The 19,944-nt window shown below is 47.0% G+C and overlaps 1 protein-coding gene across 1 annotated transcript in view; it reads left to right on the forward strand.

Moving 5' to 3' along the window:
- The window catches only part of ALPK1 (alpha kinase 1), a 92,739-nt gene that overhangs the window by 40,316 nt on the left and 32,479 nt on the right, over nt 1-19,944 (forward strand). The window contains exon 4 of the mRNA XM_045537492.1: nt 3,339-3,493. Coding sequence (XP_045393448.1) covers nt 3,339-3,493 — 155 coding nt within the window. The remainder of the gene's footprint in view (nt 1-3,338; nt 3,494-19,944) is intronic.

Genomic DNA, 19,944 nt, shown 5'->3' on the forward strand with positions numbered 1-19,944 from the left:
TTGTAATTTTAGTGCTTTGCTCTTCCTTACAGAAATAAGATCTCCAAAGAAAATGTGCATGCCTCGTCTCTTTTGTTGTTGGTCATGAGAAAAGGTTCTAGAAGAGTCTTTTTTTCCCCAAATTCTTGTGCATGGGCACATACATTTTTACAGAGGCACTTTTAGGTGTCTATGTCATTCTTAATTATTTGTAAGCTGTCATTTGTGTGCCTTTCAAGATAAAATCCCCTATGTCCAGTCATTGCACGACCTTAGTGGATGTGTTTTCTGTCTTAATAGACGTGTGGCTTCGCTTGCTAGCAGATGTCAAGATGGCAAGAGCTTGGCACCCATAGAATGTGCTCTATGGCCGGCCCTGTTTCTCGCCAGGGGCAGTGTGTCGCGTTCTGTCCTTTCCACCCAAGTCTTTCTCTTGTCCTTTTACTATACCCCACCCTTTGTCTCCTCAGCCCAAATTCCTTTAACCTTTGTGTTCTGCCCAGCGAAGACCCTGGGCCCACCATTGAGCTGCATTTTCGTCTTCTTTTTCCATCCCCCAAGTGCCACAGAATAGGAGAAATAATCAGTTTAGTTCCAGATAAGGTAAATCAAGGCTGGAAAACCACTAAATTAGACACGGCCCTTCAGGTAAGCTGCTTGGGGAAGTTGGTGATCAGAGAGGCCAAGGAGGCCACCGTGGGGCTGAGCCGGGTGAGCCCAAGCTGGGGGACCCTACGCAAAGCCACCGGCGGTCACAGCGCTGACTCCCCTGGCAGGTGGCTTCGGAGCTGCTCCAGGGGGCAGGTCACCGCTGTCGTCACCGCATGTGCTCAAGAGAAAGGCATTATTAGTACGGGGTCACTTCGGGCAGCAGGGCGAGCTGGCAGAGTCGGGGACACAGATACTGTGGTTTTTATTCTTTCCCCTCCTCCTCCCAACCCCATCCTTTTCCCGCAGAAATTGTCCTCGTTGCCACAACACTGGTGACTGCCCTAGCAGCTTCCCCAGAGCTGGAGCAGGAGCTGAAATCCAAACAGAGATACATGTTAAAAACATACTGCAGTGACATCCTTATGTCAATATGCTCCAGGTGACATTCTGGCAGGACCCCCAGGGAGAGAAAGGGTGGCGGGAAGGGGACAGAAATGTAAAGAATAGACTTTCTCCATGACGATGAAGAAGTGGGAAAGTACTAAAACGATTCCGTTCAAGTATCAGCAAATTCTATGAACCCAGAAATTGTATTTCTGTTGTCGCTTGGCTACTCATGCTCATTCATAGACGGAGGGTCCAAATAATATATTAAGCAAACGGGGACATTTCTGAAAGTGAGAAGGAGCACTATTCGGAAGTTGAAATGAAGTCAGTGGCAGAAAGAGAGCAAGGCCTTCCAGCTGAATGTGACCTTGGAGGTCCCGAACCCCATGGCTCTGCTGTCACCGGGGATGCCATCGCAGGAGGTGCTGAGTGGGGGCTGATAATTTCAGTGTGACGCTTGGAAGTCGTCCTTAGTGATGGATGCAGATTATTCATTGGTGTGGCCCATGTGACATCTCCTCAAGGCCAAGCACTTCTTCACCACCCAGAAACTTTCTTACAATTGCCCAGTTTGGGGCAAATTCATAAAAAGGCAGAGTGATATTTTCTTTCTTCTATTTGTTTTTCATTTTTTCTGTCACCTCTCTTTTGCCCTGTGTAGTATGTCTCACATAGACGTAAGACGAAGCATGTCTTCCAGCCGTGATGGTCTTTCACCCATTATGGTGTGATTTATAAGTATAAAAGTGCCAAGACGGGGAGCTTGTCCTCAGCGAGCTCACAGTCTGGTACAGAGTAGTAGGACAGAGGCTGACAGGGGCTTGCGCTGTGGGTTTGTCAGTTCTCAGAAGGGACATCTCAATTCCGCTGTGAGGGTGTGGCAGGTGACGAGAGGTGACAATGTTGTCACTGAATGCTGAATGACATCAGTCAGTGGGCCTGGGTTTGATCACGAAGGCGTTGGGGGAGGGCATTGCAAACAGCCAGAATGTTCTTGAAAAACATTCAAGAATTTCATCCAGGGCAATGGCCCGCTCTAACTTGTGTTTAGATAAAAGAGGATCAACAATGTGGAAGGTGGAGTGGATGGAACAAGACTGAAAGCAGCCATTTAGGCCAAAATTACTGAAAAAGAAGAAGAAGAGAAAATGGAGTTTAGAAGCCACAGGATTTGATAACCAATTAGAGTTGGGGAGGGAAGAGAGAGCAAAAAGGAGACCGACTCCTGGGTTTTGGATTTGGGTAACTAACTCAGTGAGGTGGTTTCATCCATCAAAATATAAAATATAAAGGCAATCAAATATGGAAAAAGGGAATCAGTTTGGTTTGGGATATGCCGAGGATGAGATGTCTGCAAGACAAGTACTTAGAGGTGTGTGGCTGGCAGTCGTATACACAGACCCACGGTCCCTTACTGGGAACCCTGGGGTTACATGTGCTTCAGAATTCAGAACTTTACCCACATTAGGAGGGTCGTATCGTATAGCATGTTACACTCCTACTCCAGCAGAAAGTCAGGCAGCCCCTAGAGTCAAACATCAACATTTTTTTGCAGCAAAACTTTTGGGTCATCTCACTAAGCCCTTAGACTATAAATAGCCTCTAGGCAATTCAAGTCTGGTCTGGGTGCCAAAATTTAAAAAAAAAAAAAAAAAAATTCCAATTTCCAGAGCCTTTTGCATTTCTGAAGTTTGCATAAGACATTGTGGACCAGTATACGTTGGTTTGGTGCCCACTAAGAGATTTAATATATCTACTAATGTGAAATAAGACCACTGCACAATTAATTCCCACCATTTCACATCTTATATGTGCTTTTTCTATTTATTGTCTGAATTCAATTGTATCCATGGTGAAAGGATGAGCTAAAGTGAGGTCTTGGAGAAGCACAAAGAGCTTGTATGAGTTGACTTTTTGCATTGACCAAATGCCATTCCGGTGCAGTCCCTTTCTCATTTTACAGGGAAAATAATATTTCCTTCATTCCTTTCTCTGACTCTTCATGCTGAGATAGTCACTGGAGTGCTTTACTTCCTGCTAAAAACCCTCCTTAATGCCTGACTACCCCAATTTACCTGGAGGGCAGAGTAGACCAGGGCCACCCCTGACTGATGGCACGAACCAGCAACAGCTTAGAGCAGCCAGCAAACGGTAGGGAAAAGTTTTTTTTTTTTTTTGCGGTTTTTTTTTTTTGCGTGTTTTTTTTTTTTTACCTTTTTTTTTTATTTTTTTTTGCCACTGAGGTGCTTCATCATAACATTGGTTGCTCAGCAGCCTTTTCTTGAACTGCAATTTTCTTACCTGAACTCTGACCTTTTCAGCTTCGCTCCCCAGTGAGTTAAGGACCCTGCTCCAGGAGGCAGAGGAAATGAAGTGGCCCTTCGTCCCTGAGAAGTGGCAGTACAAACAAGCCGTGGGCCAGGAGGACAAAACAAACCTGCAGGATGTGATCGGCGCCGGCCTGCAGCAGTTGCTGGTAGGGAGAGCCTCGCCACCTGTCCCTCTGACCCTCCCAAGCGAGGCATTTCCCCGCTAAGTGGTCTAATAGATTGAATTTCTTTGAAGCACAGGATAGGCCCCTACCTTTGTGGTCAGCTCTGCCAGATTGATGAATGTGGCTGTTCGGAAAGCGTTGCTCACCCTTAAGGTCTCGTGCTGGAAAGGCAGGCTAGTAAAAGTGCAGGAGGGTGGTCAGTGGTCTAACGTGTCCCCTGTCATCCTGGAAGATTTGTGTTTTCTTGGTGGGCCAGAGGAGTAGTTTGGATTGCACCATGACTCCCAGCATTTTTATTCTTTTTTTTTTTTTTTAAGACAGAGTCTTGCTCTGTCACCTGGGCTAGAGTGCCGTGGCGTCAGCCTCGCTCACAGCAACCTCAAACTCCTGGGCTCAAGCGATCCTCCTGCCTCAGCCTCCCGAGTAGCTGGGACTACAGGCATGCGCCACCATGCCCAGCTAATTTTTCTATATATATTTTAGCTGGCCAGATAATTTCTTTCTATTTTTAGTAGAGACGGGGTCTCATTCTTGCTCAGGCTGGTCTCAAACTCCTGACCTCAAACAATCCTCCCGCCTCGGCCTCCCAGAGTGCTAGGATTACAGGCATGAGCCACCGCGCCCGGCCTAGCATTTTTATTCTGAGATGCCAATTTCAAAAAGTTGGGTAGCTTAAAAGAATAAATTCACCATTGTTTCATCAGTGTAACTTGCTGTTATGAGAAGCAATGACACTATCCTCAAAATTTTACTTCATTGGTTTACATGGGATTGTCTTTTGGGGCCATTTCAAAAGAAATGGATAGACATTGTCTTTGCCTATGGAAGCAAAATCTAGGAAAGACCCCCCGATCTACAGACAGACAACAGCATCTTTAGAGAGTAAATAGAAACAGTAAAAAAATCCTCCTCTCTCATCCGCCCAAAAACCAAACAAAACAGGGTTAGCAAACTAGGAAATGCAGGCAAAGGAAAGTGAATACTTGGAAAGAATGCAATGGTGAGTCAGGGTTGAAAATAAATGTGGTCAGTATTAGTGCAGGAGTGGAATGATATCACAGCTACAATTTGCATATCACTGTAGCGTTTGCAAAGTACTTGCACGTGCATCATCTCATTTAATTCTCAAAATAGCCCCACAGTGATTGAGATGCTCCTCGACTTTCAGTGAGGTTGTGTCCCAATAAACCCATGGCAAGTTGAAAACATCCTAAGTCAAAAATGCATTGAAGGCCCGGCGCGGTGGCTCACACCTGTAATCCTAGCACTCGGGGAGGCTGAGGCGGGAGGATCGCTTGAGGTCAGGAGTTCGAGACCAGCCTGAGCAAGAGTGAGACCCCGTCTCTACTAAAAATAGAAAGAAATGATCTGGACAACTAAAAATATATATAGAAAAAATTAGCCAGGCGTAGTGGCGCATGCCTGTAGTCCCAGCTACTCGGGAGGCTGAGGCAGGAGGATCGCTTGAGCCCAGGAGTTTGAGGTTGCTGTGAGCTAGGCTGATGCCACAGCACTCTAGCCCAGGCAACAGAGTGAGACTCTGTCTCAAAAAAAAAAAAATGCATTGAATATGCCTAAGCTACCAAACATCATCGCTGAGCCGAGCTTACCTGAAATGTGCCCACAACGCTGATGTTCGTGCACAGGTGGGCAAAATCACCCAACACGAAGCCTATTTTATAATAAAGCATTGAGTAGTTCATGTGCTCTACTGAACACCGTACTGAAAGCGGAAACCAGAATGATTGCATTCCACTAAATGTGTGTCACTTTCGCTCTGGAGCACTTGAAATGTCACTAGTGTGACTGAAGAACTGAATGGTTAGTTTTGTTAATTTTTTTATTAATTTCTTTGCCAATAGCCACCTGGGGCTGGGGCTGCCGTGTTATTGGACAGCGCAGCTCGAAAGCTGTGGTTGCTAAGGTGAGAAATCTTGCAGCTACAGCATCAGTATCACCTGGAAACTGGTGGGAATTCAGATTCTTGGGCCCCAAGCAAAACCCCTGGGGTTAGACGAGCTTTCCAGCTGATTCTGATACATGCTGAAGTTTGGGAACAATTGCGCCAAGCAGCATGGGGGGGTGAGAGAGGGGGAAAGACAGAGGCTGATGGGGGTGTGGGTGGGGAGCAGCCCGGGGTGAGGGGGCACAGGAGAATCCAGTGTGAAGGTGGTTGGTGACCAGCCAGAAAAGAAATCCCTTTGTCATCTATTCTGGGAACTGTGGTTTGGACGGGAGCTGCCCTGGGGGAGCTGATTGTTGCTTAACCTGCTTGGAGACCCCCTCGTGTGGCTAGACCAGCGGCACACAAGAACTTTGCAAGCCTTCCAAGCCGTCCAAGGGCAGCTTCACCCAGGGAGCGACCCCCACGTCGGGCTTGGCAAGTTTCTCCGCCTTCTGAACACAGGCGGAGAGGCTGAGATATCACATCATGATGGCTGGGTTTGCTCCTCTCGTTCCACCCTGCAGTCACCAGGTGCCCCTTCCTGCTTTCAAAGCAGCTGAAAAACTGAAGACAATGTGTTTAAAAATTCAAGCCTTGTTGCATTTGGGGGTTCATGTGAGTTGGGAGACAGGCTGCTCCCAGTTGGTAGACTGGGAGTTGTCTACTCATCATTCCTCCCATTCTGCCTCTCTATAGAACGCACAATTGGGGAAACAGAGTCATGAGTGATTTAAGAAGTTTGTGTCCCAATCACGAGGTCACTCGGTGGTGGCTCTAAGAAGCAGTCCCTTAGGCCTTCTATAGTCCCTAATGTCTTGAATCGGGGAGCTTTCTGAACTCTGAGCATCATTTTCTCTCGCTTACCCAGTAAGCTATAAATTAAGCGACCCCACCTCCCGAAGACTTTTATGATGCTCTCCTATTGTGGCGGACCCCAAGTGCACGATCCCAATGCCACTCTGTTTTGTCAACACAGAGAACTATGCACCCTGTGAGCTGGGCTCTCCACGGCTCTCTCGTTACTTTTGATGTCTTGGCTTGTTAAAAGTAGCTCCAGTCCATTCCATGATTCCCTTTTGTTCCATTAGGCTGTCGGTTTTCACGTTAGACTTTACTGAAGCTGGATGCTCACATTTTCATAACCGATCCATTGTGACATTTTGTTCCTACGTGAGAAATAGTTAAGGGCCACTGAGTTTGTCTTTTCAGTTCTTACTGTTTTTACAGTTTGTTCATAAACATGAGGTTTTGATGACATTGTTTTCCACCTTGAAATGAATCCTTCCCATTAAAAAGTTTCCCTTTCATTGTAAAAATTAGCAGCCCACTTAGAGCCCAAACACCGTGTCTTTAATTCCACAAGCAACAGATTAGAGTTGAACACAGAATGCTTAGGTAAAAAGCAAGTCATCAACAATTATTTTCCACCGTTCAGAAGTTGGTTGACATTCAGGGTCATTTATAATTTGACTGTCTTAGGCTGAAGTTAATCAAGAAAAATGACGGGTGTTTTGTGCTCTGCTTTCTGGTCTCTACTGTGTCCCCCGTCCCTCCCTCCCTGTGCTCTCTCCCTCCCTCCCCTGCCACTGTCCCCAATCCCTTCTCCTTTTAGTGTGTGGCCACAGACAGAAATTTATGACAGGGGCCAAGCTCTTTTACACTCTGCACAAAGCTGGCTGGCTTGAGAGAGCGCATCCGCCCTCTCCCAGCACAAACACCTGCAGCAGGGCCCCCCGAGAAACCTGGGGTGATGGGAGATTAATGTGGCTGTAATAGCCGGGCAGTGTTTTCGGTATTATGCCCTCTCCCCAGGTAGATGGGTCTTTTCCGAGATGATACCAATTATTTATTGCGGAAACATCTGTTGACAACTGCAGCTGCCCCTGGGAAAACAAAGCATATCATGGGGTCACAGGCTACGGTGACCCCAAATCCTACCTCATGCTAGTTTCAGCCTATTCAGCAACACCCTCCAGTCCGTGGGTCACCCTCATCTTTAATGTCTCATCGTGCCATAGAAAATACTCTGTAAACACCCCCTTCCCCTGCCCCACCGGCTTTGAAGTATTATTTTCATCTTCATTGGTAATTTATATTCCGGGGCCATTGTACTGTGGGAAAAAAAAGAGGGGGGAACCCTTTTTTTGTTTTCCATCTAATTGTATATCGCCTGACACTTTGACCTGTATTATTAGTATGAGTCGGAAAAAGGATTTTCTCCCTCTCTTATTTAAAAATAAAATTTCAAGGGAAAGCAAGCGCTCCCTTGAGCTCTTTTCACTCCAAACAATGTTTACACTCGGAGAGGGGCCAGATGAAAAGCATGAGCAAGTTTTTTCAAGTGGTGGAGAAGGGCATTTCGGGTTTTTGAAAGAGAACAGTAAGGCCCTTATAAATATCATTCAGCCAAAGCTTTGATGGATTTTGCAGAAAGGACTGAAGGCATTTAGCATGAGCCTCTGGGGAGCGGGCTCCAGGCTATGGCAGTGGCGTGGCCCGGGCTTACTAGGACAGGCCTCTGTGCAATGCCACCTTTTGCAATTTTCTTCAGTAATGTCCACGCTTCTAAACAAAAAAAGTGCTGCACAATTGGAAGAAAATCTGAAAATAAAGCGTTAGGGTTTGCTTGTCTCTGCAGTTGGAAGCACATCTAGCTGCAAGACCAAGGATTGTGTGACAGACCCTGAGTCTGAGCGTCCCCTACCCAGGTCTGGGGCTCCTGGTGCAGGTGGGGGGACCAGTTCTCCCTGGTCCTATTTCTGTGGAGGGAGGGACCCTCTCTGGGTCAGCCCTGAATTTATTGTGGTGCCTTTTCAAGGCGACACAGGGTCATTTCTATAGGTTGACCCTGAAGTACAGTCTGTGGCTATGAAGCAGGTTGAGAATGAGGGTTTTCTCCCATTTCCTTTCCAATTCTACAACCCTGAAAATAGGTAATCTGGTAGTCTCTATACCATAAATAGTTTTGGAAAATATCTGTGTGCTACCTTGGAGTGATTTAAAGAGAGAGAGAAAATAAGTCGATAAATATGTAGTTGTTTTCTTACACGTGTGCTATTTTGGGTGGTAACCTTTGTGGAATGAATAGTGTTTGATACATTTAGCTTCCAGAATCGTGTTTAAATATGTCTTTGCAAATAATCTTGGCCCCTTTAACTTGTTGATATTTTTATTTTGAGACTCACTTTAGACATCAAAGGGGCAAGAATTAAAACATAAATAAGCATGAGTAAATCTAAGAGTTGGCCATTGCTAGATTGCAGGAAATGCTTTAAAAAATACCCAGTGTAACTGACTTGAGAGCACAGAGGGTGGAGGAGAATCTTTATCAAAAGAAACCAAAGTATGAATTTAGACCAGGCGCGGTGGCTCAGGCCTGTAATCCTAACACTCTGGGAGGCTAAGGAGGGCGGATTGTTTGAGATCAGGAGTTCGAGACCAGCCTGAGCAAGAGTGAGACCCCGTCTCTACTAAAAATAGAAAGAAATTATCTGGACAACTAAAAATATATATAGAAAAAATTATCCGGGCATGGTGGCACATGCCTGTAGTCCCAGCTACTCGGGAGGCTGAGGCAGGAGGATCGCTTGAGCCCAGGAGTTTGAGGTTGCTGTGAGCAAGGCTGACGCCACAGCACTCACTCTAGCCCAGGAAAACAGAATGAGACTCTGTCTTAAAAAAAAAAAAAAAAATACAAAAAAAGAAGATGGTCCTGTGAAGACACAGAGACACAGGAAAGTGCCACATGAGGATGGCGGCAGAGACCGGAACTTCACAGACGCAAGCCAAGGGGCACCAAGGATTGCTGTCAACGTCAGAAGCCAAGAGAAACACATGGAACAGATCCTGCCCTGGAGGTTTAGAAAGAGCATGGCCCACTGGCACCTTGCCTTGACTTCGGACTTCCAGCTTCCAGAACTGTGAAACGATAGATCACTATCGTTTTAAGCCACCAGTTTGTAGCCGTTTGCTGTGGCCACCACAGGAAAGCAACACATCGAGTGCCTATGTAGAATATGCTAGAGCCAGAAAGCTCTCAGACGACGTCGCAACTCTTAGCGTGTGGCCCCACGGCTCTGCAGGACAGAAGGCACCAAATCCCAGTCCGCAGTAAAGAACAGAATCTGTCCAGCAGAGCATTTCAACAAAAACAGTTGCTACAAGGAAAAAGCGAGAAGGCTCTAGTATCTACTATTAATATATTATTGCATCTTTGAACATGACTAGAGAAAACAGATTGGGAAAAGCACATCACTCTTCCTACTCTGCTCAGTTTGGGGGGCCATGGTGTAGCCAAGAACCCCCTAAATCTCTCCATTTGGATGACCCATCATCTCCCCATGTCTTCTCCCTCCACCAGACAAATTTATCCTCCTCCAGTGATCACCCTACCAGCAAATAGCACCACGAACCACCCACTCCCCTGTACCAAGACCTAGGAATCGGCTCCCCAACACTCACACCTCATCGGCTACAAACCCCTACTGATTTTCTTCTTAAATGTCTCTCAGATATATCAATGGAGGCTCTGTTCTATGTCATTCTCCCCTGGGGACCCAGCTTGGTGGATTACCTACCTACCACCCAGAATATCACTGGCTGCCATGGCAGGGGGACAGAAATGAGGATGTGCACGTTGGATTTTAGATGTGGCCATTGGTCAAGAGAAGCCTGGCAATCGTAGCTCTCTTCAAAGAGCCAGAGAGAGAAAATCCTGCCACGTTCACAGAAAGAAAAGACCCAGACACATATTGACGTGGTCTGCCGACCTTCCTCCACATGCAAGAGCATCTTTCCAAACTAACAAGCTGGCATTTTTTTCCTGCTTAAATTTGGGGGGTAGGGGGCTGGGCTCGGTGGCTCACGCCTGTCATCCTAGCACTCTGGGAGGCCAAGGCGGGAGGATCGCTCGAGGTCAGGAGTTCAACACCTGCCTGAGCAAGAGCAAGACCTGGTCTCTACTAAAAATAGAAAGAAATTATCTGAACAGCTAAAAATATATACAGAAAAAATTAGCCGGGCATGGTGGCGCATGCCTGTAGTCCCAGCTACTCGGGAGGCTGAGGCAGGAGGATCACTTGAGCCCAGGAGTTTGAGGTTGCTGTGAGCTAGGCTGATGCCACGGCACTCACTCTAGCCTGGGCAACAGAGTGAGACTCTGTCTCAAAAAAAAAAAAAAAAAAAAAAAAAATTGGAGGGAGTGGGGAAAATCTCAACTAATTAGAAACAAAACAGAAAAAAAAAACCCATGTAGATCTTCCAAAGGTACCTAATGCTCATCCTGAATAAGAAAATCTTCTAAATATATTTGGATGAACGTTTTCATTAAGGTGATGAGGTTACTAGTGACTTTTATTCTTTGTACTTTGATTCTTCCATCAAAATAAAGGAAGAGGAGAGAAAGAAGAAAGAAGAATATTTGTCAAGTGGTGGCCCTGAAATCTAGACAAGGTCAAATATTCAAAAACAAAAATTTCCCACCGCTTCTCTGAGAGCAGGCACAAACACGAAGTGCACACGTCTTGACGATGGAGGAGCAAAAGTCAATAATGAAGTGACTCAGGCAATGCGTCTTTTCACCGAATAAAATAAGGATTTGAAATGCAATATTCCTGCTTCCGAATCTTTTCTCTTCCCTTTTGGCAGCCTGTTGTAAGCTAAGCATCGTTATTCTCCTGTTACGTATTTTCAGAGATCACGTTAACTAACATATATGTGCACACACACAAAAATATAGACTATATAATCGGTATTCAACACGGTTATTTCTCTGTCGTGGTAGGACCTCCAAGCTGGAGGGGAACTTAGAGGTCCTCTTTCCAGCCCATTATTGGATAGCTGGGGACCCTGAAACTGGAAGAGAGTGAGATGTGGGTCACCTCTGGTCACACAGCCCATCGGGGGACATGGCAGGCCCACGACAGCCGGGTTTCCTTACCCTGAACTTGCCATTTCCTCCCTGAATGTTTGCGACTCCCTGGACAAGCAGCCTCTGCCCGGGGCTGTCACAGGCCTGACGCAGATTGTCTTTGGTGGCATCCTCTTCTCTCTGCTGCCCCGTGGCCCCGCCCCTCTACCCCTTTTTAATGGGATCTGACTTTTTTATTCGGAGCAGAATTAATTAAACCAGAAATTTTATAATTTCCCATCATCAGCATTTAAGACTTTCATTTCTTCTAGTTCTCGTGGAGAAAAGAAGCCAGATAAAAGGTTTCAGGCTCTTTCAAAATAAATTTCATTTAGCAAATAAAAATGAAGCCCAGAGAGAATGACACCTTTAGGAGGACAAATATTAGCCCCAAGGCGGATGTATTTTCAGACTTCAAGATAGATGATTAAAATTGCCAAGGATTTAAACCCTGCTCTAAAACTCTGCCAAAAACTGTCCTTTTAATATGGGACTTTCAAGTTTCAATGGAAGATAAATTAAGATGGTGGCTTGTCCTTCAGATTCTACCGAGGAGACTTTGGTTGCCACAGAATCAGGCATGTGAGGTATCCCTTTGATGATGGCTAACCCCACAGTGTGAATTTCGTGTCTCCCCATAATGAGGCCCGAAGGCTCAGCCAAGTCCCGGGGGAATCAATGCGACCAAGACAAGTGGGCAGAGTGGCCCAGCTCAAAATCACTGCCAGAAGACGGGCAGGGTCACGTGCAGGGTGGACAAAAGAAAGTGATGACCTTCAGAAGATTAATCCTAGGGCTGCATTCATTCACTCCTACCAGCAAGTAACAATAACATCACCTCCCAAATTTTATGTGTTAAGTAAACAAGGAGCTTGAGAAATAATGTCATCTCCGTACATCTGGCACTGTAGGAGGTGGAGCCACATGAAAATATCATCTTTGGGTGTCAGCGAACTTCAAATCCTGGCCATTTCATCTGATTCAATCTGAAATAGTCTTCACAGCTTATAATCTTGATGACAACCCCGCAAAGAGGAATTTACGATGCCCATTTTGCAGAGAAGATGACTGGCCCGGAGAGTTTGTCCCCAAGCCATGCCAGAAAGTATAGTTTGGCCAGGATGTGCCCAGATACCCCCTCAGCGGCCCCCTCCCTCCGCCAGCCTTTGATCTGGGGTGACCACCTGCCGACCTCACCCACGAGGGCAAAAGCCAAGCTTGTTTAAGCTCAACAGATTCATAGATTCTTGGAATTAGTACTTTCTTTTTTTAAGATATGTTTGTATCTTAACAGCCTGAGCAAGAGCGTGACCCTGTCTCTACAAAAAATAGAAAAATTAGCCAGGCATGGTGGCGTGCACCTGTTGTCCCAGCTACTCGGGAGGCTGAGGCAGGAGGATCGCTTGAGCCCAGGAGTTGGAGGTTGCTGTGAGCTATGATGACGTCACTGCACTCTAGCCTGGGTGTCAAGGCGAGGCCTGGTCTGAAAAAAACAAACAAACAAACAAACAAACAAGAGCCCTTGGGACAATAGGGTCCAAACAGTTCTCTCTGTGTTACGTATCTGCCACTATTCTAGTATACTTGGTAATGACAATGACAATCTTGATAAATGTAAGGCAGTGGGTTGAGGTTAAGGAAGCTGACTTGGAGCTAGACTATTGGGATTCAAATCACGGTGCATCCCCTTATTAGCTTTGTCATTTGGGGCAAGTTACCTAAACTGCTGGCTTTCATTTTCCCACCTCTGTAATGTAGTAGTACTAATAGTACCTACTTTCTAGATTATTTGGAGGATTGAATGAGTAGATACAAAGAATGCCTAGACCAGGCCTGGTACTCAGTGCATTTCGGCTGCTATTATTGCCTGGGCTAATTGTCAAAAGGACGTGGCTTAGGGCCAGACAGGATTGTTTTAGAGTCATGAGGTAAGACAGTCAGAAACTAAGATCAAACAGAGTAATCAGGCCTCTAATGAAATCTTGCTATCAGGACATCAAAAAATGACTGTGAGATATTTTCAGAATTGTCAGTTTACATGTATAGGCAACCTTTCAAAGAATGCAAACAACTTAACATTCCGAATAGCATGGTTTTTTTCTTTTTCTTTCTTTTTTTTTTTTTTTGACAGAGTCTCCCTTTATTCCCCGGGCTAGGGTGAGTGCCGTGGTGTCAGCCTCGCTCACAGCAACCTCAAACTCCTGGGCTCAAGCGATCCTCCTGCCTCAGCCTCCCAAGTAGCTGGGACTACAGGCATGCGCCACCATGCCCAGCTAATTTTTTATATATATATATATATATATATACACTTTCAGTTGTTCAGCTAATGTCTTTCTGGTTCTTGGTAGAGACGGGGTCTCGCTCTTGCTCAGGCTGGTCTCGAACTCCTGACCTCGAGCGATCCTCCCACCTCGGCCTCCCACAGTGCTGGGATTACAGGCGTGAGCCACCGCACCTGGCCCTGAATAGCATGTTTGTGAGTCTGACAGTTTGAACTTATGAGTCTTTCCCCTAATATTGCCACTAATTAAAAAAAAAAATAAAACGGAGGGAAGAAGTAATGAATAACTAGCAGTGAGAGAACTCCAGACTGCAGGGTTCTGATCACCAGACTGGCCACTTCCTCTGTGACCACTGACAGCTCCAGAGATAGAAGCAGCCTCGGGTGGTGGTGACCAGTATTCTGGATTGTTCCCTGAGTGCCTTTGGGGCCAAGCCTGGGACTTCTTAGCCTTAACCTTTGGTGGACCGGGCTAGTTGTCACAGGAATGCTGTTCCGGTGGGGTGGACTTAGTTTCCAAGAAACAAAGAGATCGTCATCCCAGGATCAGGGCAAGGGTCTTCAGATTCCACATTAGATGAGAAGAACTTTTGCCTTTTGATCTGACGTGGTTTCCCCAGGGGTCCAGGTGATTGAGACGTGGAGGAAGAATGCATCCTCTTCCTCCTCAGAAAACTCTTCCTCTGGGGACCCATCTTTTGGACTTACGGCGAGTGGGTTGACTCAGGTTAGAATTCTAAACTTGTGGTGCGAATACTAGGTTTTTATTTTCAACGCTGACATTTGTCTCCTCTATTTAATATATTTTTGCATGCTACCCAATCCATTTAGGCAAGAATTTTCATCTTCAAAAAGTTCACAGAGCAGATAACACCGTGTCTCTCTCGATTATTGTTGCATCTGCAATGTCTGCCAAGATGTATCTAGGAGATGCCAGATAAATGTTTTGTTCCATGAATGAATTCCCACTATCTCTACCTCCAAATTTCTGGGAGATTCTATACAGGGGTGGGCGTATGTGCTGGGTGCTGCTGAGTTGAGGGAAGAATGTGAGAGGAGAAGAGCCCCAGACTTGGAGTCAACACTCCAAGGCTTTGTCGTGAGCAGATGCGTGGACAGGATGGGATCACTGAGACAGTGATGCTGAGAAATCAGCCCCGAGGGGGAGAAGGTAGCGCTCTGCATTAGACGTGGCAAGTTGGGAACCTAAGTGACAGCTGGGCTGGACCATGGTGGACAACTCCCTCCACAAGTCTGACTTCAGGAGAGAGCACAGGATGGCATTTAAATTTGAGATCCTCCAACAAAGATGATATCTGGACCTTCAGCATTCAGAAGCTGAGAAAAGTGGATAATCCGGATACTCAGAGTGAGGGGTAGAGCAGGAGAGTGCAACGCCACGGTCTCTTCCAAAAAAAAAAAAAAGGAAAAGAAGAAGGATGGATTGGCAACAATCACATGCTTCTAGAAGTTTGGATAAGATGAGGGTTAATAAATGGTCCCTGGATTTGGGGGCAACCTTGAAAAGAATGGGGGCACAGGGGTGTTGGGCATGAAAGTATAGGTTTAAGGAAGAGTGGGAGGTAAGGAAGTGAAGACAGTGAGTTCTGCCAGCTCTTGGGGGCTGTCAAGGGGGACAGAGAACTGGGACAGGAGCTGGAGAGAGATTTTGTGGCTGAGAGAGAGAATTTTTTGAGATGGATGGTGCAATAGCGTGTTTGTGTCTTGAGTGGTTCAAACGCAGTCCCTGTAACCCAAACATTTGCACCCTCTTAATATTCTGAAATAAAAAAAAGAAACAGGCCGGGCGCGGTGGATCATGCCTGTAATCCTAGCACTCTGGGAGGCCGAGGTGGGAGGATCGCTTGAGCTCAGGAGTTTGAGACCAGCCTGAGCAAGAGCAAGACCCCATCTCTACTAAAAATAGAAAGAAATTATATGGACAGCTAAAAATATATATAGAAAAAATTAGCTGGGCGTGGTGGCACATGCCTGTAGTCCCAGCTACTGGGGAGGCTGAGGCAGGAGGATCGCTTGAGCCCAGGAGTTTGAGGTTGCTGTGAGTGAGGCTGATGCCACGGCACTCACTCTAGCCCGGGCAACAGAGTGAGACTCTGTCTCAAAAAAATAATAATAATAAAATACATAAAAGAAAAGAACACGGTCAGTCTCTTCTCATTGACTCTTTCCCCAGTGAAGGAAGAAGCAAGGTCATCAGCTGGGAGCCAGAGGTCAGACAAGTTTGGGCAGGTTGACAAGAGCAGACGGTGGGAAGGAGGCGGGATTTTCAGGTAGCGCCGAGGGCCAAGTTCAGGTGTGGTCATGAATTCCAGCTGTGACGGTTGTGTTTTTTCTCCAGCCGTATTCACTCATTTAGGCAAAAGCTCATGCCAGGCAGAGAATTAGACATAATTTTGGAATTTTAAGTGCCAATAAATAACGCTCAGCTTACCCTCCTGTGTTCAGAACCGACCGAAAGATGGATGCAAAAGAGCAACTTTATTATAAAGCTGAGAGGGAAATGTCGCTTTAGGGATTCACTCACATGGGTTGGAGCTTTGCTGGCGGGCCCTGCCTTCAAGACTGCAGCCTCCCCGCAGGAGGGAGGACTGGAAGAGAGGAGAGAGGGTGGTCTGAGCCAGGCATCCCCCCATCTCGCCCCCCATAACCCATCCCACCTCCAGCAGGGAGCAGGAGTCAGGGGTGGGGACAGAGGCTGGAAGGGCAGGCCGGCTCAGGGATCCCCAACTCTGGCAGTTCATTGGAAACACTCAGGGGTTGGTAAAAGGAACCAGTGCCTGGGTACACTCCCGGAGATTGTGACATCCACTAGGTGGTTCTAATGTGAGCCCAGCATTTCCCCCAGCAACAAACATGGCTGGAATTTGCCAGATGGATACGACAGAGGCAGAAAGAGGCAAAGGAGTCAAGGATGCTTTTTTGAAAGTCATTACGTCCATGCACCACGGAGTTTAACGAGGCCAGTGAGGACACAAGAGGACTCCTGGGACGGTAAAAAGATAGAGTCAGTGGATGGTGCAGATGTCCCCAAAGGGCTGCAGAATTGCTGGGGTTGGGCTGTCACGGAAGGAAGCTGGGAGAACAGGAGAGAAAGCTCAGAAGCTTGGGTGGTTGGATGGAGATTCTGACCAGGCTGCTGTAGAAGTGGCAGGTCCTAAGGTGGACCGACCATGGGAGTAGGTGACTTAGGTTGAGTGTAGAGCAAGAGACAAAGGAATCACAGGCAAGGGAGACCCGTGTGCTGATGAATCACCAACGTGGCTGCGAATTCACCAAGAATGATGACTGGAGTCGTGGTGGCCACAGCAACCTGGGGTCCGGAAGGAAGGGCAGGCACGCAGGGTCACAGCTCCCAGGGGCTGTGAGATTCACAGGATCCTGGCTGGGTGGTTTTCTCTCTGGGGCTGCCTGCTTTTGCCTTTAACAGAGAGCCAGCTCCATCTGTAGTAGACTTGAGAGAGGGCGAGAGGGATGGCAGGGAGAGAGAACCCAAACTATTATCTGTTGGTATTGAGATAGAGTAAAAACTTAACAGCTATTTCTCAAAAGTGTTTGAATCTGCATTTTCCATTGGTAAAATGAAAGAAAGGCCAATGAATTGTTAACAAGCCCTGGGCATAAACCTTAAGCAAGTTCAGTTTTTTTTTCTCACCTCCTTGTCACATCTATTGGGTGGACAGACATGAAGGCCGCCATGTTTGGTTTTCCATCAATCAACCTTGAGTAGGCCAGTTGATGGGTTCTACTCTTTTTTTTTTTTTTTTTTTTTTTGAGACAGAGTCTCACTGTGTTGCCTGGGCTAGAGTGAGTGCCGTGGCATCAGCCTAGCTCACAGCAACCTCAAACTCCTGGGCTTAAGTGATCCTCCTGCCTCAGCCTCCCGAGTACCTGGGACTACAGGCACACGCCACCATGCCCGGCTAATTTTTTTTTCTATATATATATTTTAGTTGTCCAGCTAATTTCTTTCTATTTTTAGTAGAGACGGGGTCTTGCTCTTGCTCAGGCTGGTCTCGAACTCCTGACCTCGAGCGATCCTCCCACCTCAGCCTCTCAGAGTGCTAGGATTACAGGCGTGAGCCCCCGTGCCCGGCTAATGGGTTCTACTGTTACTCTGCTTCTGCTGCCGATGCACAGCTATGCGGGCATCCATCACTTATTTTTTTTACTCTGCTCACTCCTCACTTCAGGACATCCCTACCTCCTTTCCATCTTCCCCTGTCTTTTTCAATCTCCCAATTTGCTATGCAGCCATAATTTCCCTTTGCACCGCTCCTGCCAATTGCAGTGCCAGATGGCTTCAGCGCTGAGCCCCCTCACCCAGCCCCCCTTGAGAACAGCTGCCATTGTCATTGACACATCGTGGCTTTGAACCCGTAGCTGGGACCCCCAACTCGATGCTCGGCACCGGGCGGGGCTGGGGCAGAGCACGGAGCCATGAACACACACTCTTCCTTGCTGCTCTTTGGTGAAAGCCCTTAGAAAAGGCTCTTTAGCCTTTTCTCAATCATCTGTGTGTCGAAATCTCATTGTGGAGCCTAATTCCTTTACCACCTGTCTCAGCTTCCTACCCATGAAGTTCCCTTTGTGCCCTAAACTCAATTAGAACCCTGTGTTTCCCATCCCGGAAACAGATGTGGAAACACAACTGTGTGTGTGTGTGTGTGTGTGTGTGTGTGTGTGTGTGCATCGTGAGCCTGGCTCTTCAGACACCCAGCATATTCTCTTACCCACATCTACACATTTTTATTTAAACACGATCACTCCCCAACAGCAACAAAAACCCACTTTGGTGGCCGTTGGGACAATCTTCCCCTCCACTCAGCCTCTGAGGACAGAGAGGAATAGAATTCCCATTTGGTTTTGATCATGGGATAAGCTGTGTCCATCCCAACGCTAAAATTCTCTTCCTGCGACGCTACCGAAAAGGATAATATTTTTGAGTCCCCTGTGATGGCAGGTCAGTTGCGGGCCTAGAAACCCAAGTACAAAGAATCCCGAATCCAATTCCCGTGTAGACCCATATGCATTTCAAAGGCATTGCCATGTCGTCAGTGGGTTGGGGTTTTTGTGTTGTTTTCTTTTTCTTTCTTTTTTGGGGGGTGGAGGAGGGAGAGGGGCTCCCTTTCATGTTAATCTAATTGTGCATAACCCAGGCACATTTCGCCACGTAGGGAAACTCTCTGTAGTGTCCCTTCCCTGCCACACACCCCGGCCCTCTTTCATTCCTGTCCTTCTGATGTGGCAGTGTCCCCCCGGCGTAGGTTTTGGGAGGATTCCCAGGACGATGATGTATTCTACTTTCCTGCTGAGGAATGTGCTATCCTCTCATTTGGCAGCAAATGAAAGTGGGTATTAATTTCTCAGAGCGCTGGTAGGGACACCAGAGAGGGGGTGCAAGGACGTCGTCGTACCCACCCAAATCCGCATGTCGCACACAGCACGCGGCCAGTTCAAAAGACCAGAGAGCAAAAAAGAAAAATGCAAAGAAAGAAAAGATCTCTCCTGAGTTGACTTCTCTCTAAATTTTGCATCTTTAGGTTTTGGAGAGAGATGCGAGAGGCCTGGGCACCACCCCCACCCCAGCAGTGTTAAATTATGCGGGGGCCGTGGGGATGCCAGGCCCTCCAGAATAGGATGCTTCGTTTAGATTTTCCACAATGCTATTGAAGTGCTTATTTTCCTCCTGAAGAGACACAAACAGATGCAAACTTCTGTAAACACTTTAGAAATGAATTCAGCGAGTTTGGCCTCTCAGCGGTGCTCAATAGCTGACAGAAAAATGTCTAATTAGTGCAAGTGGAAATAATAGGACCACTTGGATTCCTTCCATCCTCCTGCAACTCTCCTTTTCCAAGGAGCTCAAAGGCCCTTTTGTCTGGCCGGTCACCCTCTCTCAGGCTTTTGTGCTCCAATCTATTAAGAGGAGAAGGGGGGAAAATAGATTAGCCAATGTTCTCCGCTCCAATGTATGGTGTGTTCGTGCAGGGTGCAGAATGGGCTGTTTGCGGCATGAGTTTACAGGTGCTCGGGGAGGGATCCTGCCATTGGCACCAGCCAAAGGCAGCTCGCACGTGCGTGCTGAGAAGGCCTCCTTCCAACCCACCCTCCAAGCACCATGGCGCCTGTTCATTTCCCTTTTCTTCCTCCCTCCAATACCATCAATGCTCAGAGTTGGCGAAGAGAAGAAAGGGATTTGAAGAGATGAGAGGTCTGGGGGTTTTCTGAGATGAGCCTTATGGATGGTCTATGTGTGGCCCACTCCTTCTGTCCTATTC

Source organism: Lemur catta, chromosome 26 (assembly GCF_020740605.2).
Source record: "Lemur catta isolate mLemCat1 chromosome 26, mLemCat1.pri, whole genome shotgun sequence".
Taxonomy (NCBI): Eukaryota; Metazoa; Chordata; class Mammalia; order Primates; family Lemuridae; genus Lemur; species Lemur catta.